The sequence below is a fragment of the Girardinichthys multiradiatus genome, chromosome 10 (genome assembly GCF_021462225.1).
Source record: "Girardinichthys multiradiatus isolate DD_20200921_A chromosome 10, DD_fGirMul_XY1, whole genome shotgun sequence".
In the NCBI taxonomy this organism is placed as follows: domain Eukaryota; kingdom Metazoa; phylum Chordata; class Actinopteri; order Cyprinodontiformes; family Goodeidae; genus Girardinichthys; species Girardinichthys multiradiatus.
In genome coordinates this window covers 34,496,647-34,524,510 of record NC_061803.1, presented here as the reverse complement: position 1 = coordinate 34,524,510, position 27,864 = coordinate 34,496,647, and the positions used below count along the sequence as shown (strand labels likewise).

General features: G+C 42.0%; 2 protein-coding genes across 3 annotated transcripts; one reads left to right on the top strand and one right to left on the bottom strand.

The window, feature by feature from the left end:
- Positions 1-15,044, top strand: stambpl1 (STAM binding protein-like 1). Of its 2 annotated transcripts, none has more exons than XM_047377782.1 (12): positions 1-322; positions 2,411-2,512; positions 4,716-4,933; positions 5,022-5,100; positions 6,620-6,715; positions 6,983-7,198; positions 9,129-9,279; positions 9,465-9,589; positions 9,675-9,812; positions 10,705-10,817; positions 10,886-10,998; positions 11,568-15,044. In XM_047377782.1, the coding sequence occupies exons 2-12, from the start codon at positions 2,483-2,485 to the stop codon at positions 11,573-11,575; spliced, it is 1,287 nt and encodes a 428-aa protein (XP_047233738.1). In that variant the 5' UTR covers positions 1-322; positions 2,411-2,482; the 3' UTR covers positions 11,576-15,044. The 2 variants fall into 2 exon arrangements, with proteins under 2 accessions (XP_047233738.1, XP_047233737.1); XM_047377781.1 differs by having other exon boundaries at positions 3-322; positions 10,899-10,998.
- Positions 15,045-20,401: 5,357 nt separating this feature from the next.
- Positions 20,402-27,545, bottom strand: acta2 (actin alpha 2, smooth muscle). Its single transcript, XM_047376713.1, has 9 exons — positions 27,393-27,545; positions 23,814-23,993; positions 23,605-23,733; positions 23,419-23,529; positions 22,276-22,360; positions 21,994-22,155; positions 21,683-21,874; positions 21,362-21,543; positions 20,402-21,066 (listed from the first exon to the last, which is right to left on the bottom strand). Exons 2-9 carry the CDS (start codon positions 23,940-23,942, stop codon positions 20,923-20,925), a joined length of 1,134 nt encoding a protein of 377 aa, XP_047232669.1. The 5' UTR covers positions 23,943-23,993; positions 27,393-27,545; the 3' UTR covers positions 20,402-20,922.
- Between the last annotated feature and the right edge of the window lie 319 nt (positions 27,546-27,864).

Genomic DNA, 27,864 nt, shown 5'->3' with positions numbered 1-27,864 from the left:
GTCCTCAGTTTATCTATCAGAGTGAGTTATCTTTGAACCTATCACTATACAGCGCATGCGCAGAGAAGTCATGTCCAGTTTGTGACAGCAGAAAGGAGATAGTGGCTCATCATAGCTTAAAGACGATCTTTGTGGCCTCCATCGGTCTGCAGCATCATCCGGAGCTTTCAGCCATTTTCCACCTGCTTCATTAAGCTGCTGGAACCGAACCTCCTTTGAAATATCGCCGCCTAGCATCCAGAACCGGTTGTTGTCATATCCCGCTCCGCTGGACCCCGCTGGGATGCAGACCGAGTTAGGACAGATGAGCGAGCAGCAGCCGGTAAATCTGTCCTGGAGTACGCTAGAGCCGAACCAAATCGGGTAGAACCGGGTCTATCTCATATGGTTTTTAAGAGCAGCTGATTTGACTGTTTGTATTAAGCCTTTGAACCAGACAGTGCAAAGATTTTCTCCTGTGAAAGACCAGAGCTGAACCGTCACCTGTTGATTGATTGGTTGATCACCATGTTGTTCGCTTCGTCTGACAGATGTTTCCATATGTTGGTTTTGTTGTGGTCTGAGATCACGCACCCAGAAACCAGAAAAAGTGATAATCATTTTGGCCACTTCTAACGTCACTGTGAACTCAAACTAGTTCACTAGATCAGAGTTCCTGAAGGACTTCATGACGTTTGATGATAGAGAAGATAGAGAATCAGCTTAAAGGGTTGTTATCAGACAACCATCACATTTAGAAACCAGATTTGGACTGCTGGAAATGATTTAAGGTGTTCCATCCTGTTCAGACTCAGCTCTCACTCTGCTTCATTCAGGAATAAATTGACTTGATTTTTTTAAACCCTGTCTGTGTTTTATAAAAACTGCAGAGTTGATATATTTTGTTGGGTTTAACTGTTTCACTCACAAGTCAGAGCAATCAACTGAATCCCTGAATCCTGTCTGTCCTCAGTTGTCACCTCACTCATGGTGTCACAGCCTCGATTTTGATTTAATGGGAATGTTTCTTTAAAAAGACCTCACATTTTTATTTTCTTCACCTTGACAGCTTTTATTACGACAGAGCTCTGTTTTCTGTGGATCAGATGGCGTAAGGAATTTTTACTCTGAGAACTCTTTGGATTAAGGTCTGACTGGCCGATACCGCCCTATTAGAGGTGACAGAACCACCAACTAGCTCCACAGTGAGGCTGCAGGTTCTGTTAGCAGCTAATCTTCAGTTTTGGTTCTACAGAGTTATTACCTGCTTTAGGCTAAGCTTCAGAGAATGTGGATGAGGAGGTTTTATCCAAAGCATCAGAGGACCTCACAGTCATATTAACTGGGTTCAACTTGTTTCTGAAAAATTCTTTACCAATCATAGAGATGTTCATAATCTTTTGATAAACCAGGGAGTGGCTCAGAACCCTTATTACTAAGAGACTGCTTCAGAAGTCTGCCGCCAATCAGAGGGAGCCTAAAAACATTTTAACCGATCAGAAGCAACTGAGCGTTAATGGACTTCAGAGTGAGTTACAGCAACAGATCGGACCGGTTGGATCACATTCTGATGATCTCAGCAGGTATGAATGGAACCGGTCCAGGTAAAAACCACCTTAGGCTGTGTTCCCTTTGGGGGGTTGGCTGCAGCTAGGCATGGGATTTTAGAGTCAGAGTAGAGAGGCTTGATCTTAAAGATGTTTTCTAAAGAATAATTATCTTCATAGGGAGGGTTTATCGATGAGTGTAGACAGAACCCTCTTTGTGGGTCACATGAGTCCAGTTTGGGCAGATTTTTGGTGGTTCATCTCTGCTCCAGGATATTTGACTAGGGCTCAAAAAACCTGTTCTGACATTTTGTAAAGCAGACGCTGCTATTCATCTTGTGCCCTCTAGTTCCACCTTCACGTCTTCTCCTCTGTGTTACTGTGGTGACAGCCTCCCAGCTGGTGGCAGCAGACGGTGTTTGTGACTGAGTGAATCAGGAAGAGAATTGGGAGCTCTCTCTTCTTCTCTTTCACTTGTTTGGTGGATGACTCACTGGAGCAGAAGATGCAGGTTGTCATGGTATCCCTGGCCTCCAGTGAAGACCGAGCATGATGAACCTAAGTGAAGAAGCCCCCTTCCACCCCATGCTATATTCTTTAAATCTAACTTTTTTGGAGCTGTCATTTAAAAAATATTAATACAAGTTTAAGGGTAGGTCCTTAAATGTGGACAATCCCCCTTCACATCGCCCAAATAAAAGAAATGGTGTTGTTGGTATATGGTCTGTTTGAGTTGGTCAGATGTTTAACACCATTTTTGTTAGATTGGAGGGAGGGGGTCATAGCTTCACTCAGATGTGTGCCGATGATGATGATGCTGGGGTGTAAATGACTGTACATCTGAACGTCTCTGTGTTGACATGTTGTATCTGGCTCTCCTTCAGTGAAGCATCATGGGCGGTGGCAGATGGACCAAGCAACCGTGGGCCGACCACTGACACGCAGACACACTCAGCATGGATCAAGGCTTCAGTTTAAATTCTCTGGTGAGTTAAACCTCTGCGTGCTGATATGTTGCTCTCTACGGTTTGAGTCTGAAGGAACATCTGAGGACATGATGATAACTCTTGAACACAGCGTCACTGTTGGATGGAGTTATAAAAAGCTCAAACCCTGTTCATAAAGCACACGTTGGATCATTTGATTCATTGGGTCCTTCTGTCTGAGGGTCTACTCTGTGTGGACAGATGGGACATTGTCCTCTTCCTTTAAATGAACTGAGGAACAAACACTGCATTCATGCTATCAGCAGGATCTGGAAATGAGAGATTTTTTTGCCAGTTAAAGTTGGCTTCCGACTGGAGAAACAGCTAAAGGGCAATTGCATCTCATTTTTCACAAACGTCAGCATCTTCAATCTGCTTTAACTTTAAAATTACAATACCTAGGCTCTTCAAACCTGGACTCGATGATTCTACGCTAATAGCAGAATCTTTCAAACCCACTTTGTGATTTGTGAAACCTTTATTTGATTAGTGACCAGTCAATAAGGGAGATTTCAGTGCTTTTTTTTTGTATCTGGGCCAGATTAAAACTGGTCCAGCTCAAAAACTACAATCCCTTACTTGACTTGTGAAATCTTTACCTTGAAGCCAGATAAATTCCACTCTAGCTCAGGCATCTTTTTCAACAGAAAACGCGCGACCATATACGGAGGCTACAGTTCTCGAGGCGGCCGTCCCGGGTTCGAGTCCTGGACCCGGCGACATTTGCTGAATGTCTGTCTCCCCCTCTCTCAACCCCTCATTCCTGTCTGCCTACTGTCAAAAAAATAAAAATAAAAAGGCCATTAGTGCCGAAAAAATATCTTTAAACATGTTTAATAGCTTCAGACCCTTATCCTAACCTACTCCTAGTCTGAGCTACCATGTGTGTGCTGACAGGACCCCATGACCTTCTCAAAAACTGCTTTCTATTTTATTTCAAGTTTTTTGTAACACAAGTGGTCTTTGTTTATTAGTAGCTGGGCATGAAGGGAGAGAACGACATGCAGTAACTGACCTGAGAATTGAAGCTAGGACAGCTGCATGAAGGACCATAGCCTCCTCATATGATGCAGCCGCTCTACCACTGAGCCACTCGGTTGCCGAATATTCATCTTTACTCTGTTTTGTTGCCCTTGAATAATTGACAGATTGTGGTTGTTTTTCCAGTTGATCTAGTTAATTTTAAGGATTACAATTACACTCACACATTCCACATATTGGTTTCTGATATAAAATATATTTCCTTTAAAACATTGATAACTGATTAATTAAATAAAAATGTGAAAGGAATGTACAAACCATTGGTGTTAACTTAACTCACATTACATTTAACATGTATTTGATCTTGTCTCAAGACACAAAGCTCAAGACTTCAGCTGTCTAACAGGTCTGACAAGTATGTTATTATTTTGCCAGGTTGTGTATCATCAAATAGCATTTGCATTTTTATGCAGACGACACAGTAATGTATTGCACTGGATCACCCCTAGCCATTGAATTATCCCAGAAAGCTTTTCTTGCTGTCCAGCGCTCCTCACATAATTTCCAAGTTGTTCTCATTATTTGTGTTATTAAACACGACTAAAATTCATGTATTTTTCCAGTAGTAGGAGGATCACATAAGATCCTGTCATTGCTCATTTCTGGGGAAAATCAAATAGAGTTGGTGCACCCATAATTTACTCTGTCACCCTCTGACTACTGGCCACCCTGCCATTGGTTAATTTTTATATATAAGGCAATACTTGGATTACTGCCGGCATACATCTGAGCTGCAACTGCACTGAGAAATGCCGACTCGTACTTTTTGCTCTCACAATCTGCTGCTTCTTCCTGTCCCTTATACTCAGACTGAAAGACTTTGGTTCACTCGGTTCCTTTGCCTGGAACTTGCTACAAAAGACCTGGAAACAAACTGAATTTATTTCACTGAGTACTTTTCAAAACATGCACTTTTACCAGATTGTGAAAAATGAGGTGGAATATCCCTTTAGCCATTTCCTGAATCAGAAACTACAATCAGAGGTCAACTTCACCTTCGTCCTGGAAACAGGGTTCCAGCTCGGTGATCCAACAGGTGATCAACAGTACCCGGTTTATCTTCAAGCTCTCTGATCAATCCGGTGTATGTGGTTGTTACCATGATTACAGCAAAAGCTTTGTTGATTGAGGTAACATCTCTCTTTGTTTTATGTTTTCACAGAAGAAGCTGGCGGCGGAACCAAACTACACTGATGTGACACTGACGGCGGCGGAGCGTGTGCGAGCGCTGGCGAAGATGGGATGCTGCGTAGAGATCAATGAGGAAATCGAGCCCAGGCGCTACTTCCGCTCTGGAGTGGAGATGGAGCGCATGGCAGCTGTTTACCTGGAGGAGGGCAGCCTGGAGAACGCCTACGTCCTCTACACCAAGTTCATCACGTGAGGAACACCTGAGGTGGCGTGGCTGGGGGGTCGGGGCTTGTCTTTAACAGGGAGGATTTAATTTGAAGTTTCTTCTATTGTTCAGGCTGTTTGTGGAGAAGCTGCCGAGCCACAGGGATTACCAGCAGTGTTCGGCCATCCCAGAGAAGCAGCTCATCATGAAGGTAATGGAACGTTCACCAAAAGTCCAGTACTTTTTATTTTCCTGTCCATAAATCGTATTTCTTTCTGCTGATTTCCAACAGTCACTTCCAAACACTGACTCCAGATTCAGTTTTCTTTCCTGATGCCATATCATCTTCCATAATCTATCCTGAGCTTTTCCTTTTTCTTTTTTCAGTGAATGGGAATGAACATCTGACATTTGTCACACCTGGAAGTTTTTTTTTTCCTGGGCATGTCAAAGACTTTGTCAAAGAGCAGAGCAGGTAGCTAGACTCTTTGTTGGAAACTATCTCTAGAGAAGAGGTTTCATCCATCCGATTCCCGGACCCTAAAACCAGTTTCTAAACAAGGAGGAATTCCTGAACCAATGGCAGATTAATCTTTCAGTAATAGTTGTAGGAGCCTCAAACATAAACCACTTCATTCTGATTTTTTTCATCATTTAAAGGGGACATATGCAAAATCCACTTTTTTAGCCTTTAAATACATTTTGTTGTGTACTTGGAGTCTGTAAAAGTGGAGAAAAGTTCAATTTAGTCTCTCTGGGTGTTGCGTAGATAGGAAATTCCTACTTTCCCCTCTTCAAGGACGAATGTCTTCAGCAACCTACGTTAATATCAAGAAGGTTTTGCTGAAAGACGTCATCTGATTAAAGGGTCAGTTCCTTCTGTCTATGGAAAAGACGGAAGCAGCAAATCGGTAAGCTGCAAATAACGCTAAATTGACAACAAACATTAGTTTAGACATGAATTTATTGTACATGACGTTCTGGCCATTGTTCTGATAGCAGTAGCATCATGCCTTCTGCTGATGTTAGTGCTGTGTGCTGCTTTTAGCTCCTTGAGGACATAAACATAATGCATGTTTTAAATAGTATTATTACATAAACAGTTTTCTTTTTTTTTTGCCATTTTTGTCTTTGTTCTGTGGCACTAGAGAATTGGCTGAATGGGTTAAAGTGCGGCACACTTAGGGTTAGGGTTAACCCTAACCCTAACCCTGCGGGGTGTGAAGTATCTCAGTAGCATTAAAAGAGACGGTACCAAAACGAGTTGCTCTCAGACGCACCTCAGAACAGGTAAAAGAGGAGCCTGAGGAGCTACAATAACAAGGAATTCAGACCAAAGCATTGCAGTTCCATTTTATATAGACCACAACTGAATGATTTAAGGGTGAAAGGAAAGGATCTCCTGATCTGAGATCCTGGTCCTCCCACTGGAGCTACAGTAAGATTTATGGGATCTGGAAGTTTCTGGATCTGAATTCTAGATTTTAAAACATTCTGTATTTATGTTATTTAACTCAGGACCATGAACGGGTATCCAAGCAGATTCTGAATATAAATGTTTTGAAACAGAGAGTGATTCCCACAGTAACATCAGCTAAGATAAAACAGCTTCCAGCATCCCAGAACCTGGGAACTTAATTTAGATCTACCACAGTTCTGTGTCCAGCTCACACACTGATCCAGACTGCGGTCCTAGTTCTGGCTCATGTTGGCTCTCTGTGTGTCTGCAGAAACTCCAAGAGGTGGCTTTTCCTCGGAAAGAGGAGCTGAAGAAACTTCTTCAGGAGAAATACAGCAGGGAGCACTCGGAGTACCTCAAAGTACAGGTGCGTGTGTGTGTGTGTGTGTGTGTGTGTGTTTGGGGGGGCTTGGAACATTGATAAGTGAGTCATGGGTCTGATTCAGGAGAATGGCCTCTACATGATGAATAAAGGTGACCTGATCAGTGATGAAGATTAGAGAGAGTTGCATCTACTGGTTTATTGGATCAGTAACTGATCTCTAGTAACTGTAAATACAAAGCTGTAATGAGTGAGGAGAAGGCTTCTACCTCCTGTTGGGAGCATCCGGTTCTGATCCAACTGTTTTCTCAGAGCCAGGCCTTGGTGGTGGATGGGTGTGGTCAGCAGCTGCAGCAGCTGTCTTTATTGGACGAGGACAGGCGGCGCCTCCTGCTGCTGGAGGAGGAGAAGCAGCGAGTAGCAGCGCTGCGACAGATGCAGATCGAGTCGGAACAATTCCGCTACTTTGAGGATCAGTTGAGGCGCCAGGAGCTGGCCAATAAGAGAGGAGAGGAGGCGGAGCTAAAGGTGCTTCATCACTTCTTACATTTCCCTATTCTGCTCCATAGTAGTATAGCATTCTGTCTAGTACTCTGTAATACTCTGTAGTACTGTATTGTTCTCTTTTTGTTCTCTGTAGAACTGTTTTACTGTGTAGTATTTAGTAGTTCACTGTGTTTTTTTGTGTTTATGATGTAGTAGTGTAGTCCTCTGTGTAGTGTTCTGCAGTACCTTCTAGTAAAGTGCACTGCATTACTCCCAGAAATTAATGCAATTTCCTGTTTTGCTATAAACTTTTTTATTTATTTTGTGTTTTTTGGAACAACACTGAAAAGCAGAAAAAAAGGCAACTTTGACATAATTTCACACAAAATTATTTCACCAAAAATTATTATTGGCACTCTTTACATTTATTGGCACCCCTTGGAAAAGAACTGAAATCAATCTCTTTCTATAACCATCAACAAGCTTCTCAAACCTCTTGTCTGGAATGTTGGACCACTCTTCCTCTGCAAACTGCTTCAGGTCTCTATATTTGAAGGGTTCCTTCTCCCACGGGTGTTCAAGGGATTTGGATCCGGATTCCCTGCTGGCCATCTCTCCAGAACTCTCCAGTGCTTTTTCATCCATTTCTAGGTGCTTTTTGAAGTAAGTTTGGGGTCATTGTCCTGCTGGAAGACCCGTGACCTAGGGCGCTAACCTAACTTTCTGACACTTGACCCTACATTGTGACCCAAAATCTTTTGGTAATATTCAGATTTCATGATGCCTTGCATGCAATCAAGGCACCCACTGCCAGAGGCAGCGAAACAACCCCAAAACATCTTTGTGCCTCCACCATACTTGACTCTTGGTTCTGGGTTCTTTTCTTTGTAGGCCTCATTGTGTTGTGCTTTGCCAAGAAGCTCTATCTTGGTCTCAACTGTCCACAAGACAATTTCCCAGAAGGATCTGACTTACTTGCGTACATTTTTGCAAACTGCAGTCTAGCTTTTTCGTGTCTCTGTGCCTCCTGTATCCTCCTGGGTCTCTTGCCATAGCGTTCACCTAAGTTAATGTTGACGGATAATTTGTGCTGGCACTGACGCACCCTGAGCCTGCAGGGCATCCACCATCCGGGCTATCCTGTGTTGCAACCTTTTGTCAGTTTTTCTCTTCTGTCCACGTCCAGGGAAATTAGCTACACCTACATGGGTTGTAAATGTCTTTATTATGTGCGGTTTGTAGACAAAGGAACATCCAGATCTCAGGAGATGGAGTTCTAACCTTGAGATTTTTTTATATTTTTCCACAGTTTTGGTCCTCAGATAGTTCTTTTCTCCTCTTTCTGTTCTCCATGCTTAGTGTGGGACAAACAGACACACAATGCAGATTCAAAGAGTCTCTCCTTTTTATCTGGTTTCAGGTGGGATTTATTGCCCACACCTGTTACTTGCCACAGGTGAGTTTAACCAATCATTACATGCTTGAAACAAGGTTATTTACCCCCAGTGTCAAAAAGGTGACAATCATTTTGTTCGACCAAATTTACGAGTTTTACGTGAAATTATGTCAAATTTGGCTTGTTTTTCTCTGCTTTTTGGTGTTGTTCCGATTCCCACAAAGCAAATGAACATGTAAAACAGAACCCGTGTAATTGCAATACTCTTTTAGAAGTAATGCTTTATTTTCTGGAAAATATTTTAGGGGTGGCAACATTTTCAGCCATGTAGACCTCTGTAGTAGTCCGCAGTACTCTGTGTAGCACAGAGCACCACTGTGAAGTACACTGTGTAGTACTCTGAGCAGTACTTTGTAGTTGTTTGTGGGATAATGTATGGTGCGTTGTGTAGTACTCTTTAATACTCTGTGCAATACTGTGTCACAGTCTGTGACACAGTACTGTGCATTAGTTGTGTCGTACTGTGTACTGAGCTGTTGTACTCTGTAGTGATTGTGTAAGTGGTCTCTCCTGCAGGTACAGACCAAAGTGCCTGAAGTCACAGATGGCTGCTGTTTGTCTAAGCAGCCAATAAAAAGTGGCGTACGTTTTCAGGGAGTGGACCCGAACAGAAACAGGCCGTCTGTGACCAGTAACCAACCGGTTACCGGGTTAGCAGGAGTACACAGTGAGTACACACAGTTGCCCGTGGTCCTGCTGCTCCTACTGCTGGTTATACTTGTCTGAAGCCATGCTGGTTCAGACTCAAAGGGTGTTCTCAGACCTATGGTGTTAGTTCCTGAGGAAACTAGACTGAAACACATTATGAACACAACTCTAAGGCTTCAGTGTGAGTTTGTTTTATCTGTGCAGATCAGCGGGTGGAGGGTCTGAGGCGGGTGGTGATTCCCAGAGATCTGACGTACCAGTTCCTCCTGCTGGCCGACTCCAACACAACCAGAGGAATAGAAACCTGTGGCGTCCTCTGCGGGCGACTGGTGAGTGTCTGCATCTCATGACGGAAATTTCTTTGAAAAAGCAGTAAAACTGAACCTATTCCCTCTAAATATGTGTCTCTCTCAGACCCACAACGAGTTCGTGCTGACTCATTTAGTGATCCCAAAACAATCAGCTGGACCGGATTTCTGTGACATGGAGAATGTGGAGGAGCTGTTTGGTTTCCAGGACCAACAGAACCTACTTACGCTGGGGTGGATCCATGTATGATGACCCATTAACACACGTTACATCACACATTCTAGAGCTTTTAGTTGTTCTGGAGCTAGAGGCGGACAGGCCGAGGTCGGTTCTTATTAACCCTGACTGAGTTCTTGCACGGAGCGCTCTGTGTTCCTCTCAGAGCTCACACCCACTCAGCCCTGATGGGGAAACAAAGACCTCCGTTGTTCTCTGCTTCCCTTTCATTTGCATCTGCTAATATCGCTATGGCAACAGACCTGTGGTCTAGCAACAGATGAGAGGAGCGAGGGAGGGACAGAGATGGGAACAGATGGATAGAAGTCTCACTCTGCAGTAGTCTCAATATAATTTATCTCTGTTTATTTATATGATTCCAACATCAGTGTTATACATTATGATATCTCGAAGCACTTTAGAAGACACACAGCTCCGATCCATATCTAGCCATATAGAAATATAATCAAATTCAACTCAGTTTTATTTATATAGTGCCAATTCACAATACATTTTGTTTCAAGGCACTTTACAAAGTCAATTAAATTGAATCATACAGATTTCAAGTCAGGTTCATACATTCAAATTAATCTTAACTATCAAACATGGCAGTCGGATTGAGTTTATCATTAAAATTAGTTAAAAAGTTTTCTATCTAAGGAAACCCAGCAGATTGCATCGAGTCAGTGACTTGCAGCATTCACTCCTTTAAAATCTTGTCATATGGGCAGATTCAGTTAAATACACTCCAGGTTGAGCCAGGTCTATGTCCTCAACTTGACCAGGGACAGGCGGGCGCTTTGTGTCAGTAAAGTCTGAAACTGTTCAATCAGAGCAGAGGACCTTCCACTGCTGTGCTTCTGTTGTTTCTGTGTCATCTGATCTGTGTTGTTGACTGACCTCTGACCTGTATACTTAGACCCATCCCACCCAGACGGCATTCCTGTCCAGCGTGGACCTCCACACCCACTGTTCCTACCAGCTGATGCTGCCGGAGGCCGTGGCCGTCGTATGTGCTCCCAAACACAATGAGTATGTGCACGCTCACTCTGTGGACTTCATTTCCCATGAGGCCTTTCAGCCTCCTCACTGACCCCTAGCTGTGTGTCTCAGTACTGGTGTATTCAGACTGACCAGTGCGGGTATGTTGGAAGTTTCCGGATGCAGACTGAAAGGTTTCCATCCCCACTCCAAGGAGCCTCTTCTGTTTACAGTGAGAAATTTTTTTTCCTATCTTTATCTTGCTCCAGAAACTAAGTATGTCGCTTCTATGTCTCAGCAGGAGAAAAACTTTGGTTCAGGGTTTCCCAAGTCCAGTAATATCCTGCATCTTTTAGTTGTGGCCTTGCTCCAACAAATCTGAATCAAATCCCTGAATCCTCTCATCAGTATGTTATTCAGCTCTCCAGGGGGATGGTAACAAGCCATTACCATTCATTGGAATCAGGTGTGTTGGAGAAGGGATACATCTAAAAGTTGCAAGATAGCAGCTTTAGAGGACTGGACTTGGGCACCCGTGCTTTAGTTCCTTAGTTCCTGTCTTATGGAATAGTGATGTGATAAATGTGGCTGCCAGAAGTATTCAGCTTTCTGCTGAGAGCAGGAATAAGGGCTCCCAGCTCATGAGCTGGAGACAATCTGGTTGTGTGAAAGGAAGGGAACAGTTTTTACCTGTTTTATATCCCAGCACATTTTCCGATCCGATTTATTAGATTAGAGTAGATGAATGCATTTTGAATCGCCTGCTACCTTTCATAACTCCACCCTCTCTGGTCTTCTCAGGTCTGTAAACATGTGGTGGTCAGGGACTACAAGCTCAACCAGTTGGACCTCAGGTGACAGAAAGGAAGCTCTGCGCATCTGTTTACCCTCATGCTTTTATTCTGAAGAGAAAACTGTGAACTCGCTGCCTCAGCGTGTGTGCTAGTGTGTTTGTGTGAGCCTGTTAGCTGCCCTCACAGCCGCAGGTTTTTGTTGTTCTGCCTCTTGTCTGTGATGCCGTAGACAATGCATCTACTGCACCTAAACAAACATCAGAAGTCAGTGATTGAGTGCCTTCACATGGAAACGTACAGGATGAATGATGCTCCTGAATCTGCTGTGAAACCAGAAATCCGTTGCTTTATCTGCATTGATGTTTTTTAATGACAGCAGACCGAATTTAACCATTTAATGGTGTTAGAAAAACACCACAACTTTCACATTTCTTTTTCAGTTTTGTTATCCCTTGAACATCTCCAAAATGTGCAGCTGATTTGTTCAGACCTAGCATCCATCAGGTTTTACCTCAGACTGAATCTCTACCAGACTGGCTGTAGCTGCATCTGGCCCTGTAGAGCTAAACCACATTTCTGCCTCTCAGGCTGAAAGAGAGCTGCTGAGGATATGCCTGCAAACATTTCTCAGGGCTTTAATATTGTTGTACATGCTGCTGCTTGTAGCTTTTTGAACTGCTCAACTGATCCTCTTAGTGTTTGAAAGAACTGGTTCATTCTTAATGCGGTGGGATCCAAACAAGGCACTAACGTTTTTATCAGTTTGTTACCTTAGCTACCTTAAGTCAGTAGGTCACTAGGGCTCACAAGACCCACACACACTGGTTGCCATGGCGACTCTTAGCCTGCAGGTAGTACTGCACAGACATGTATGTTCGGATTATTGTGAAGCATTAACCCGTCTGATCAGAAGAGTGTTATTGTAGTCGTGTGTTGTGTAGAAGCATCATCTCCGATTGTAATTCCTTTTATTCAGGATCTTTGTCAGATGAAACCTGCAGCATTGACTGCTGAGAGACCTCCAAGTTTTCTCCTGGGGATTACAGAACAGCAGGTTCGGAAAACAAAAGGAATAAATCTGATTTATAAAAGTGAAATTAAATTGAAAATAAATTAATATAATTTACCTCCCAAACAACAACAGTATTTTCAGTTATTTCTTAAGGTATTCATTTCTTTTTTCATTTTTAATTTTGGCATGCATTTTACAAACTTTGTATGTAATTTGATTTATGTTTGTTTTATTGTGCCTTGTCATTCTTTCAGCCAGCGTTATGATTTAGACCCCTTTAGCTGGTCAGTTTTAGATATGAAGAGGGGCTGTAACTTCTTCCCTTAAATGTCTTCATAAACTGATCTTATATTTCTGCAAAGGAGATCAATTAAACATTTTAACACTATCAAGTTTGATTTGATTTATAAAAGAAGTAAAAAGACTTTAAATCTGACTCTCAAAGGAAAATAATGAAATAATAGAGACTGGAACCCAAGAGACAACCTAGAAATAGACAAAAAATCAGTCAATGACCATATAAACAAATTGTTGTCTATTAAAACAGCAGTTTAAATTGAAGTCAGGTAAAAATTAAAAATAAAGCTTTTTTTTGTGAGAGGATTAAAGTTCTTTTACCTAAATAGATCTGGGGTATTATTTACAAAACGTTGCATAGGATCTGTACTAAAAGTGTACATACGGCCAAATGGCGTACGCCAAAAAACAATCCAGGTTTATAAAACCAAGTGCAAGCACACCAGCAAGCAGTTTCCCCTTTCTAAATCACAGCTGCACCTCAACAATAGCTACAAGGTTCCTCCTCATTTTGTGCCCTCTACACACCCACATTCAACCAGGGATGTCAATGTGTATTTAAATGAGCCAGCTGATCAATATTGTTTCATCGTTATCAATGGCAACCGCGAAGAAAAGAACAAAGAAACACAATTTCACCAAGGCAGAAATCGATCTGTTGGTGAGTGAGGTGGAGAACATAGGATAGCCACAGTAAAGGGAAATCTGATGACGGGTCATATTAATAATGTCATCCAGGACAGCAGGTATTTCTGCGCTTAGTGCTGGCTGTTATATCCCAGACCTATGGATAATTTCACAGAATCATGTTGTTCCTAAAAGTGGCTTCAGGCAGAGTTAATTAACTGTTAATTATGTTAAACACAAACCTATCAACTAATTTGCGCTCCTAAGAACTGGTTGCCACGAACGCCAGAGTGGTTAACACCTGTAATTGAACAGGGATAGCATGGTGCCGGCGGGCTGGTCTCTCCAATACTGGACCCATTTCAGCACATAGATCCAAGAGCAATGCTCTAGGGAGTCTAAGTCAGCAAATTAGCCAGTGATCATCATGGGCCAGGAAACCTTGGTGTTCACTGAAAACGCGTTCCCTCCTAGTTTTCCCATTTCCAAGGTCTCCCAGCAGTGCCAATAGATCGTGCAGCATTACGCACGAGTGTCACCACGGTATTTGTAATTGCTTGACACCTTTTCACAAATACTGTGGTCCACATCACCCTAGTTATCATCGGGTAGAGGAATGTGATTGTGAGAAAACTTTGATGAGATATTGTGCGGACTTTAATTTAAGAATTAAGTTGGCTGTACGGGTTTTTTTTATTTGTGTGAAAGGTCCTTATGCATAGTTTTGGCTCACCAGAGACAGCATAAATAACACTTTGGGTTTGAATTCTTATGATGCTGTCGCGCTATGATTAAAGTTTGATATGAAGTGAAATTGAATCTCTTAAAGGAATCATGATACAGTGTGGCTTCAGTTCCCACCTCTCCATCTGCATCGCCATTTTCCCCTGCCTCCACAACAAGAGTACGCCTGGGTCAGAGTTTGTGTGAGGTGCCATGGAAGCTCATTTATGCCATTCTGATGGAAAAAAAATCCTTGTATATCATAATTATGAGATAGCTAAGTTAAAGGTTTAAAGTTTCTTTTTTTCATCAGAGTGGCAGAAATGGGCTTCCATAAGGGGCAGCACATTCTCCTGTTAAGTTTGTTTTTTATAGACCATAACCTTCGCGTGAAAAGTGACGTTCAGCAGGTTCAGACCCATTTTGTGTGTACGCCACGTTTATAAATGAGACCCCAGAACCACTCATAATGTAAGTAAAAAATGTAATAAAAACAACCTAGAAAAATGTTGCATGGCCCATGATAAAATTTTGTAATAATCCAGTACCCTGTGTGTTGATGTCAGCAGATTTATTTTATTTGTTTGTGGTTTTGACTCTAATCTTTCCTCACTTTTTGAAAACACAGTTATGTTCTGCTGGTTTCTGCTAATTGGTCATTGTGTCATGGACTTGATCAGAGTGGTGGTGTGTTCAGAATCTTTGTTCTGATTCTGAGGGTCATTAGCTGCAGTGCTGTAACTCATCAGCTGTGTCCATGAGTCTGACTGCTGTTTTTAATTGAATCACGTTTTTGGTAATAAACCCAACTGCTGCTCATCCACATCAGAGCTGTTGATTTTTTGAAGTTTGCATGAGTTGATGAACATGGCCTTACAGAGAGATGAGATGTTCCTTTTAAGCCCACTTTGAACTTGAAATCTGTCTTTTGTTAACTGAACTGTGACAGAGCTACACTCTTATATTGAGGAGCATCTCTGGGCTTTATTTTGAAAGTTCAAGTTGAAACTTTTTCTATTTGTGCTTTTAAAAAATTTCAATGGAAAATAATTAATTCTGAAAATCTATTTTAATTGTTAGTTCATTGAAAGATGACGGTCTCAGAAAATGCCACAGGAGGTAGCAAATGCAACTAATATAATAGTAAAGATGGTAATGGTAATAATGATAAAGCAATGTATTATACAGAGAGCATTTCTTAGCTGATTTGTGTTTTTCTTAGCAAAAACAAAAATCATTAAAGTTTTTATGCATACACAAAATCACACATGACAGAAACGACTGAGACGTGCCACAGAAATAACATCCACACATCCACAGAGTTACCTCCCTGGGCAGACAGCACCTGTGATCCAAAGCTGAGTATCCTTTTGGAAAGAAACTGGTTCAGAGAAAGTTAAAAGCATCTGACTCAACTGCAGGTTCTCTCTTCTAGTACCAATATTACTCTGTTTCCTGGCATCAGGACCTGCTGGACAGTAAAGACCTTCCTTTGCTGAATTCCTAATTCCTTCTTAAACTCACTTTAGTTAAGACAGCTATTTCGAATCCAAATTATGCACATTAAACTTTGAAATTACTTTGCAGAGAAAGATAATAATATACATTAAATAAGCTAAATGATCTTTTATCAGTAAATTGTCTTCTGAATGTTCATTCTCAATTCCTTTTAGAATTTCCTAAATTAGATTTTATGTTTGTCCATTGTCTTTTCTTTACTTAATATTTAAGACACTGTGTTGTTAAGGATACATTTTGCTGGAGATGTTGACCTTGGATGACTGAGCATCTACACCAGTTGTTAGCACTGTTGCCTTGCACCATGAAGGCTTTGTGTTAGAATCCCGACCTGGGGTCTTTTTGCATGGAGTTTGCGTCTTCTCCCCATACATGGCTCGGTTCTCTCTGGGTATTCCTGGGTTGATTGGTGTTGTTAGATTGCCCTTTAGACATGAACATGAAGCGACAGTGGACTGTCGCTAGCATTGACTTTGAAGCAATCCCTCATACTGAGCATGCATGTAGCGACAGTGGAGAGGAAAACTCCCTTTTAACAGAAAGAAACCTCCTGCAGAACCAGGCTCAGTGTGAGTCGCCATCTGCCACGACCGACTGGGGGTTTGAGAGAACAGAGCAGAGACATAAAAAGAACACAGAAGCACTGATCCAGGAGTACTTTCTATGGGAAAGAAAGTAAAACATTAATGGTTATAGCTCCTTTAGTGGCTTCATCTAGGACAGAAAGAAAGCTAAGCAGATGAACTCTGACCCGGTTTTCAAGTCTAGAGTATGAAAGAGAGCACATACAGTTAGTTACAGTAGAAGCTCAGCCAGTAGCTATGTCTAGGAGAGACGGGGTTAAACACTGAAACACAGGGCCAAGTGTATCATATGTATAAGGTGAGCATTAAGTTGTTGGTAGCAGCCACTCAGCTGATGTCCCCTTTCAGGAAGGTGTCACAACTAAACACAGAGTCAGCCCAGGTGTAGGTTCTAGGAAGAGAAAAAACAGAGAAAACATAGAGTTAAAAGATGAAATAACAGCAAATAACGCAAAATTGGAGAGTAGTATGATAATGTAACAGAGAGAGCGAAAGTGGTCATTATGTCCTTCAGCAGCCTAAGCCTATAGCAGCATAACTACAGAGATACCTCAGGATAAACTAAGCCACTCTAATTATAAGCTTTATCAAAAAGGAAAGTTTTAAGCCTAGCCTTAAAAGTAGACAGGATGTCTGCCTCATCTTAATTGATTCACTGCAAATAATATTAATTTAGACAAGTCAGCTAGTTATAAGTAATAAAAACATCAGTACTGCTTTAGTATTAATTAGTATTTGTGTAATATTTAAAGGATGAAAAGTAAAACTAAACTAAAATCTCAAGTTAATTTCAGCTTTTTGCATCCTGTCATATTCTGTTTCTGATTTAATTCAATAAATGACTATATCAGGTTGTTTAAAGGTCTGATGATAACCAGCAAAAACATGATTCCCAGCAGCCAACACATCTAAACTGGTTAAAACATTATAGTCCAGTTTATAATGTAAAGGCTCTTTACAGTTTTTAGGGCCAGCCATGGATGGAGAACATCTGGACTACACAAACAAAGAGACTGGTAAAACTCTGAATCCCAAAATGCACCACATTAACCTACTTTCAGAACAGCCCTGGATGGTGGAGTCATAGCTGAAATCCAAAGCTCAATTTTACGATCATGTACAAAGTGTCACACAAGAAACCGCTGGCGGGACAAAGTCTTCACATTTTATATGTGACACCCTTGAGCAACCAGTCACAAGGACCTGCAGTGTCATTACCATTCTACACTTTCCTCGTCCGATGATGCCATGGCATAAAGTGTAGGAATTGTAGGGTATTTGTCACCAGAAATTTTGAAAACTAGCTACATTGGCTATTATGTGCTGATCAAATGTGGGTTTATTGTCCAATTTTATATTTGAAGTTGTCAACGTTTTCCACAGTTTGGTTATTGATAATCATTGGGTGCTGAGGGATGGGAGGGCTGATTATTAGTTCTTTTGTTTTGGTTACATTGAGATGAAGGTGATTACTCTCACACCAGTGTGTGAAGTGGCTGATGGTGTTGTTATATTCCAGAACAGAGAAGTCATCTGTGGGGAGAACAAGAATGGCTTCATCATCAGAGTATTTTTAGTAAATGGTCCTGGGAGAAAGACTTGGTGTGGAGTGTGTACAGGAGGGGACTCAGCACACAGCCTTGAGGGCCTCCAGTGTTTGTTGTAATTGGTGATGTGGTTGAACCTACCCACACCGCTTATAGTCTTACTCAAAAAACAGCAACCAGGCAGTAACGGTTAGGTTCCGCATTTAGTTTAACTGCTAACTAGGGGACAACTTTGCGCCGACTGTCCTTTTTGTTTCGCCAGGTTGTGAGAGGCATAAACATTCCTCGCCACAAATTTTAGTAGTCCAGTTTAGTTTTGTTCAAACTAAACTGGCCTCACTCCGAATTCCACAAGACAAACCTCGGTTCTTACGCGAACATATTCACACCCAACTGTGATATCATTGCATAATTTAATTGGTTATGGTGTATTTCCCCGTTGCTTTTTTATGGTTTATTAATTTTCTTTGGTTTCATTTTTTGCCTAGTAGTTTGAGTGTTACTAGCCTAAAGAGTTTGTTGACTAAAATATTTTAAATTGAATTGTTTTTGTTAATAAATTCTTATATTTTGGAAAGTGTATTTATTTTATGTGTGCAGAGCCAATGCTCTTTCATCTCTTGTTCCATAATAGCGCACCGTTTTGGGTTGGGATTCACAGGACAATCCCTGACAAACAGAATGTTAAGATAATGATTCCTGATCAGGTGGTGGCCTAATTTTTTTTTAGTCTGACAAAACATTTTATATTCTAACTTTATTAGTAATTCAATTATAATTAATGTTAATTATGATTATTAGTTGCTAATGGCCAAACCAAACATATACAGGTCCTTCTCAAAAAATTAGCATATTGTGATAAAGTTCATTATTTTCCATAATGTCATGATGAAAATTTAACATTCATATATTTTAGATTCATTGCACACTAACTGAAATATTTCAGGTCTTTTATTGTCTTAATACGGATGATTTTGGCATACAGCTCATGAAAACCCAAAATTCCTATCTCACAAAATTAGCATATTTCATCCGACCAATAAAAGAAAAGTGTTTTTAATACAAAAAACGTCAACCTTCAAATAATCATGTACAGTTATGCACTCAATACTTGGTCGGGAATCCTTTGGCAGAAATGACTGCTTCAATGCGGCGTGGCATGGAGGCAATCAGCCTGTGGCACTGCTGAGGTCTTATGGAGGCCCAGGATGCTTCGATAGCGGCCTTTAGCTCATCCAGAGTGTTGGGTCTTGAGTCTCTCAACGTTCTCTTCACAATATCCCACAGATTCTCTATGGGGTTCAGGTCAGGAGAGTTGGCAGGCCAATTGAGCACAGTGATACCATGGTCAGTAAACCATTTACCAGTGGTTTTGGCACTGTGAGCAGGTGCCAGGTCGTGCTGAAAAATGAAATCTTCATCTCCATAAAGCTTTTCAGCAGATGGAAGCATGAAGTGCTCCAAAATCTCCTGATAGCTAGCTGCATTGACCCTGCCCTTGATAAAACACAGTGGACCAACACCAGCAGCTGACACGGCACCCCAGACCATCACTGACTGTGGGTACTTGACAATGGACTTCTGGCATTTTGGCATTTCCTTCTCCCCAGTCTTCCTCCAGACTCTGGCACCTTGATTTCCGAATGACATGCAGAATTTGCTTTCATCCGAAAAAAGTACTTTGGACCACTGAGCAACAGTCCAGTGCTGCTTCTCTGTAGCCCAGGTCAGGCGCTTCTGCCGCTGTTTCTGGTTCAAAAGTGGCTTGACCTGGGGAATGCGGCACCTGTAGCCCATTTCCTGCACACGCCTGTGCACGGTGGCTCTGGATGTTTCTACTCCAGGCTCAGTCCACTGCTTCCGCAGGTCCCCCAAGGTCTGGAATCGGCCCTTCTCCACAATCTTCCTCAGGGTCCGGTCACCTCTTCTCGTTGTGCAGCGTTTTCCTCCAGACTTTTTCCTTCCCACAGACTTCCCACTGAGGTGCCTTGATACAGCACTCTGGGAACAGCCTATTCATTCAGAAATGTCTTTCTGTGTCTTACCCTGTTGCTTGAGGGTGTCAATAGTGGCCTTCTGGACAGCAGTCAGGTCGGCAGTCTTACCCATGATTGGGGTTTTGAGTGATGAACCAGGCTGGGAGTTTTAAAGGCCTCAGGAATCTTTTGCAGGTGTTTAGAGTTAACTCGTTGATTCAGATGATTAGGTTCATAGCTCGTTTAGAGACCCTTTTAATGATATGCTAATTTTGTGAGATAGGAATTTTGGGTTTTCATGAGCTGTATGCCAAAATCATCTGTATTAAGACAATAAAAGACCTGAAATATTTCAGTTAGTGTGCAATGAATCTAAAATATATGAATGTTAAATTTTCATCATGACATTATGGAAAATAATGAACTTTATCACAATATGCTAATGTTTTGAGAAGGACCTGTAGTTGCACAACAAAGGTGAAGACCTACCTGCCTTTAAAACTGGTTGCTATGACAACAAAGAGTATCAACAGTTACATAAAAGACATTAACAACAGTTTGTGTTTTATTGGAGCTCTTTATTTCTTTCTGGACGGTCATGCCCACGGTGCTTACTCACCATAAGTGAGGCCACGCCTCCTGATCACCTGTCGTACACACTGTGACATCGTAATGCAGTGCATGTGTGCTCTGCTCCCTGGTAACAGTCAAGCTTTATTTCTAAACAAAAACAGAATCAACATGGAGGAGGAATGGGTGGGCCACAACTGGAGTGAGGGACGGTGTTGCAGAGGGAGGGCAAAATAGCAGATTCACAGTTTGAAGGTGAGCAGATGGGGGTATTTTTACTAATTTGACGAAAAAAGTCCAACATTAAACCCAACATCAATTCCCTATTAACTGCTGACCCAGCCAGGAGCTTTCAGCATCTCTCAACCTCTTTCTGTCAGGAGCTCCTGCTGCTGGTCCTTGGGGGTAGTAACTGGTGCTCAGTGCAGGTTAAAATAAAGACAGTGCTGAAGCTGGAAACAGCGGGGAGGCTGCAAAGCACATAGACCTGGAGAAGGGGGTGGGTTCTTTAGAAGCACTTGCGGTGGACAATGGAGGGTCCAGCCTCGTCGTACTCCTGCTTACTGATCCACATCTGCTGGAAGGTGGAAAGGGAGGCCAGGATGGAACCGCCGATCCACACAGAGTACTTCCTCTCAGGAGGGGCGATGATCTGAGGGACAGGGTTAAATGAAATGTATACATGGTGCTTATTACCTTTAATTATATCTCAACTATTTTTCCAAACAATAGGACAAACAACTATTTGAATTACATTTGGAGTTCCACAGGGCTCTTCTGTCCTTTAAACCCATAAAGAGATTTTCTTTTAAGTACTGCTAACAAGTACACCAGATAACTGGCTCTGGTCAAAAGGAAGCTAAAAACTGAACGTATCCTCATTCTGTCACTTTAAAAAGCTTCAACTCATCCTGGAATCTGGGATTGATGATAAACTTAGAGCTGACCTTTATTTTCATAGTGCTGGGAGCTAGTGCTGTGATCTCCTTTTGCATCCTATCAGCAATGCCAGGGTACATGGTGGTTCCGCCTGACAGCACATTGTTGGCATACAAGTCTTTACGAATGTCAATATCACACTTCATGATACTGTTGTAGGTTGTCTCATGGATTCCAGCTGACTCCATACCTGCAGGAAGATTAAAGTACCAATGTGTAGCTGTGTCCTAATCCATTTACCAAAACAGCTGTACCAGTTTATCAATTGTCAGGTAAGCGGTGGAAAGACAAATAAACAACTAGTATGAATGATGACATTGGTGACTGACCAATGAAGGATGGCTGGAAGAGTGTCTCTGGGCAGCGAAACCTCTCATTGCCGATGGTGATCACCTGACCGTCAGGAAGCTCATAGCTCTTCTCCAGAGAAGAAGAAGTAGCCGCTGTCGCCATCTCATTCTCGAAGTCCAAAGCCACGTAGCACAGCTTCTCCTTAATGTCGCGCACGATCTCCCTCTCAGCTGCAGGACAGACGGACACATAGGATCAGACTTGTTAGCGTGATGAGGGCATGTCCAAGTATCAGGGTGAAAGATGTTTGTCAAAGGGCAAGTTCAGGTGTGTCAGTGTGGGGGTATACCTGTGGTAACAAAGCTGTAGCCTCGCTCAGTTAGGATCTTCATGAGGTAGTCTGTGAGGTCACGGCCAGCCAGGTCCAACCTCATGATGGCATGCGGGAGTGCGTAGCCCTCATAGATTGGGACGTTGTGGGTGACACCATCACCTGAGTCCAGGACAATACCTGGAGGACAGAGAGGAGGTGTCCCTCAGCTGGTTTCAACCTTTGCTTTGTATCAGACATGTTTAATACTGCTTTTAAGGAAATATCCATGAGTTCTAAAGGAGGAGGAAGAGGTCCAACCTGTGGTGCGTCCAGAGGCATACAGCGACAGGACTGCCTGGATGGCCACGTACATGGCAGGAACATTAAAAGTCTCGAACATGATCTGAACACAGATATTAACAGAGTACCATCAGAGTCACTTCATTCATCCTTCAACTGTAACTCGAAGCAAAGATGTGCTTCATCTCCTCAGATTCCTTGCATCTTTTCATGAATTCCTGAGCTCCATGCTGCAACATATTCCATAAAAACCTGGGGCAAGGAGATTTTTGTAATATAACATTTTCCGAAAACAGAGATAACTCTGATTTGCCCCAAAAATGGTGTTTATGACAGTCTAAATCTGTTAGGATTATTGATATTTAGTGGATCTTCAGCTTGAGAAAATCAATGAACTGATTTAAAACAGTTCCTCACAGAAAGGTTGCAAGAGATTTGGGATTTCACGATTAAAGCTGGGTTCATGGTCTCTTTTAGTTTTCATCTTCTGATCTAACCATAGAGGAACAACTTCTCATTGAGCCACATGGACTCACGTTTAAGATGTTTTGAATAAAAATCTCAGCTTTCCTCAGTCAGCACCCACTCTAGAGAGACACTATCACAACATCCTTGTTGACTCTGTGGTCATCATCATCATCAGCTCTGATGGTGATGACAGTTAGTTGGAACAGAAACTGCTGCGCTGTGCTGCTGTCACTACTCCATGAACTTTATAGTAGGTGTGTAAGAACCACTCAGGACCTATTCAATAAAACGTAACTGAAAGCCAACATGTGACTGGGAGCTGTGGGAGAAGACGTGGATGCAGGAGATGCAACCTTCTGCAGAGCACTGAGGAATGCTCTCTGCTCAGCACCACCAAACCTTCCTGCCTCCTGTCGGTTCCTGTTTGCTCTGACATGTCTCTGTGCAGTAACATGACCAGGTATGTGTGATTAAACACTTCACAGGTTGTTAGTTCAGATTATATCAGCAAAAAAGCTGCAGGACACTTAAGCGTCTGCAGGAACCTGCTGCTTCAGTCTGTCACTTTACAACAGGATAGACAGACATTACAAAGATTTATCAGGACCTCCTTCAGAACCTGTGGGTTTTGCAGGAACCAGTGTCTCTGGATCTGGTTGAACTTAATTTGACTGTGCACAGTGCTTCTTCTACCTGAGTCATCTTCTCTCGGTTGGCTTTGGGGTTGAGCGGAGCCTCGGTCAGCAGGGTGGGATGTTCTTCTGGAGCCACTCGCAGTTCGTTGTAGAATGAGTGATGCCAGATCTGACCAATCAGAGAGCAGGAGCAGATCAGGAGGTGTCACAGGTGTGTGTGTGCACGTCTGTGTGTGTATCAGACCTTCTCCATGTCGTCCCAGTTGGTGATGATTCCATGTTCGATGGGATACTTCAGGGTGAGGATTCCTCTCTTGCTTTGAGCCTCGTCTCCCACATAGCTGTCCTTCTGTCCCATTCCCACCATCACTCCCTGACACATATACACACAATCTGTCAGTTCACAGTTTCATTGTGAAGGACTGGTGTGAACGTGGACCAATCAGCAGTCACCTGGTGCCTGGGCCGGCCCACGATGGAGGGGAAGACAGCTCTGGGAGCGTCGTCTCCAGCGAATCCGGCCTTACACAGACCAGATCCATTATCACAGACCAGAGCGGTGCTCTCTTCATCATCACACATGACTGCAGGGGGCGCTGTGGACAAGCTGCAGACCTACAAGAGCGACTCGCACTGATGAAGAGAGATGTAATTGGTCAGCGGCTGTAACAGTTCAGCTTTTATTTAAATAAAACAAAACATCAGAGCAATTATCATCAACGGCTTGCTCAGCTTGTAGTTGAATGAAACTTAGCAACCTAAATATGATTCAAATAAAACATTTATTTGAAATTTAAAACATAAACATAAATTAGTTGTTGAATTTACAGCTGCTTCATTGACTCAATTTAAAGCTCATTGACATTTATTTAATTTCCACAAATTATTTTAGAAATAATTTCAAATTCATCTTGGAGTGTTGAAAGGTTAAACATGTTGAATAGATAGAGTAATATCACTGCTTAGTAATCGTGGTTATTAATTATTGATTAATGAGTTTTTGGGATCCTGCTCTAAAGCTCGGTTTTCTGAAAGATCAAGTAGAAACTTGGAGGACAAGGATAAACGTTATAAAAGTTGAAACATTAAAAAATATTCCAGAGGTAGAAACTTAAGCATCAGCACCCAGATTAACCAAATTTCTTCTAAAATTATATTTTTACATCAAAAACACCTCAGAGGGAGAAGGTCTGAATGAAGTCCGTCAGAGTAGTGTAGTATCACCAAAACTGGAGCTGAGAGGTGGTCACATGACCTACTCAGAGAAAACTTCCTATTTCGGTCATGAGTAGAATCCTCCCTGTGTTTGGTATGTTCTCTCTCTCTCTCCCTTTGTTGGCTCTGCCTTGCCCAGCCCACTCCATCTGTCCTTCCTCATCTCTCCTCATCTTCCTCTCTGTGTACAACACTTTGCTCCATATTTAGTCATAAACTCTAGGAACTGAATATTTCTGCTGTTTCTGGCTGCTGGATAGGCCTCTGTGGGTTAACTTTGCCCTGAGCTCTGCCTGACACTCCCCTCTGCTCCTCCTATTATCTTAGTCAGTTAAACAGTTTCTGCATTTTTTTGAGCTGTAAGCCCTTTTCTGCAGCAGATGCTTATGCTGATTCAACTTCCCAGAATCTGGGATATCATCTTCTGCTGCAGGAGATGCTTTGGGACAAAACTGTGTCTTTATGTGTGTATGCTCTATCTTTTCAACCCTGCTTACATTGATCCAGGGTCTGCAGGAAGTTTTTTCTGTTAAAGGGAAGTTTTTCTTTACACAGTCGCTAGATACATGCTCAGTATGAGGGATTGCTGCAAAGTTAACAACAATGGAATTGACAGTCTGCTGATGCTAGATACTCATCCAGGAGGAGTGAATGCTGACTCGATGCAAACGCCAGGGTTTCCTTAGATAGAAAACTTTACCGACTGAAATAATAAACTGAGCTTGACCACATTATTTTAGGAATGAATTAAATTGTATGTATTTAACTTTGAATATGTTTACATGATTGGATATATTTCTCTTCATCACTTGGATCTTTTTTTGTTTTGACATCTGCTGTGAATTGCCGCTGTAAAAATCTGAATTTCAATTGTTAAATTGAATTAAACTTTATTAACAGCATACATGCTGAAACCTGACAGTAATAAGAGGTATGAATGTGATGAAGATTTCAGCTGTGTGCATGTGGAGCTGATGCTTGGCTCAGCTTACCCTTTAAGGTCAAGGGTTATCTGGCTTACAGTGACTGTAGAAACTGCTTTAACTTTGCAGGGAGCTCATGTGTTTCATCTGTGTGCCTCAGTTTTATTTTTCCAAATCAAACTTAACATCAAAGTCAAAGCATCAGAACAACAAAGATCAGAAAAATTAACTGATCCAAGATCAGCAGTGGATACAGAAATAAAAACCAAAATAAAAACTTTTGCTTTAATCAAGCATTTGACCTGAATTTAGGTCAGAACGTACAGAAACTTCCTTCATGCCATGACATTTAGTCATTTATAAATCAACTTGAACTACGAATCACTTAAACACCCTAAAAATGGACCTCCCAAAAACCTAGTCCAGAAGCAGCCTTAGTAAAAGTTCTGATTGTGGCCACATTTGAAATATAACTTTAAATGTTCTTCCAAACAATGAAAGTGACTACATGTTCCTAGAAGTGACTTCCAGATGTTCAGTGAATATTTTCTGGAAGCAGAGATGGAGACCACAGCTGGATGTTGGACTCAGTTCCGATCCACATCTGGAAAGCTCCTATAGGTAAGGAGTCAATCAGAATCGCGGATAGTGGTTGGAAAAATTCTGGAATCACCAGATAAACAATTAAGAAGAGCACCCAGATAATTGGAAACGATACAACAGGAATCAAAGAAATGTTATGAAGTTTTGTTTTAGCTCAAAAGGTTTTCCAGAACTGGATTGATGTTCTCTTTCAGTTTCTGTCAGGATGTCCTGGACCAGTGGGTTGGTTTAAAGGTGGTTCAGCAGCTGTGATAACTTTGATTAAAATTATTTATATCATAGATTTAAAAAAAGCAGATGGATTAATTATATCCTTCTGTTAAGGTTGACTCAGAACATCCCAAATAAGAACATTTTACATATTTCAAACTATTTCTTAATGACCAGTTCTGTGGGATTTCTCAGAGCTGCCCTCTGCTGGTGGGGATTTTAGTCAAACGGTAGGACAATTTTTAGGTTTTGACACGTCCAAGATGATTTTTTTCAATTGTAACACAGAGTTGAACGACATTAAATGGGCTCAGATCTCAGGACCCTTCAGTCTGTCTTAGAGCTGAGCCCACCAATACTCTTTCCTCTGCTTACCCTGATGAAGAACATTATACAGTCTAAATGATTGCACCTGAAGGCATCATGTTTGGTTAATAAAACATTTTACAGTGATGGACAATTTAAACTGAGTATGAACATCTGCTGCAGGAATCAGGCTTTTCAGACATATAGCCTGTCAGTCAGAGCTCAGGACACAGAGGTGAAAGAGTAAATTCTGTTAGTTTTCTAAACACAAGGCGCTCCCACCGAGATGATGGACAGTTTTTCACGAGTAAAAAAACAGGTTTAAGCACAGAGAACATGATCTTCCCGCTGCAGGAGCAGAGAGGACAACCACAGGAGGAGAAAACATAGGTGATCAGTCTTTTACTGGTAGGAGAGTAGGTGAAGGAGGACAAAGCTTTCACTGACAGGAGATGAAGTTAAAGAGGTGAAACCTCTTTCTGACAGGAGAGGGTGTCCAGGTAGTAACTGAAGGAGAAGAGATGCTTTTGGAGCAGATGCAGCAATAAAGAGAGAAATTAAAGAGAGATGTTTGATCACTGATAGGAACAGGAAACATAGGAGAGAAGAGAGAGGAGGTGAAAGAGCAATAAAATAAAGTAGGAGAGAGAAGTGAATACAAAGTACAAGAAACAATAAGTCCGAATGGAGGTGGTGAGGAGGAATAGAATCTTTAATAAGGTGTTCCTACTGTAAAAAGAAGAGTGCAGATGAGGTGTTGATGAGGAGGTCTTACCGTGGCACTGCAGGACCTGCTGGGATGATGTGGGAGTCAGAGCAGGACAGAAGTGAGAGTATGAGGAGCTGCCTCGCAGTTTATCAAACCTCCACCTTCTCTATCCATCCTCCATCCAAACAAGGCCAGGGCCTCCTCCTCTTCATCCTCCTCCTTACTGTCTCCTCGGCTCCTTTCCTTATAGGGCAGGGCCCGAGGGAAGTGGCCAATCAGACGGCTGATGGCATCTGTGGACTTTCTCCCATCATTCACTGCATTCCTGTAAGAGGCAGGAACAGCTGAGTAGGAAGTCTGTAGGGCGCCAAGGAAAGGTACTCTGATACTATATACAGTGGCTTGTAAAAGTATTCATACCCCTTTAACGTTTCCACATATTGTCACATCACACATTACATCCACAAACATAAATATATTTTTATGTGAAAGAACAACAAACTGGTAAACAATTGTGAAGTGGAATAAAAATTATACA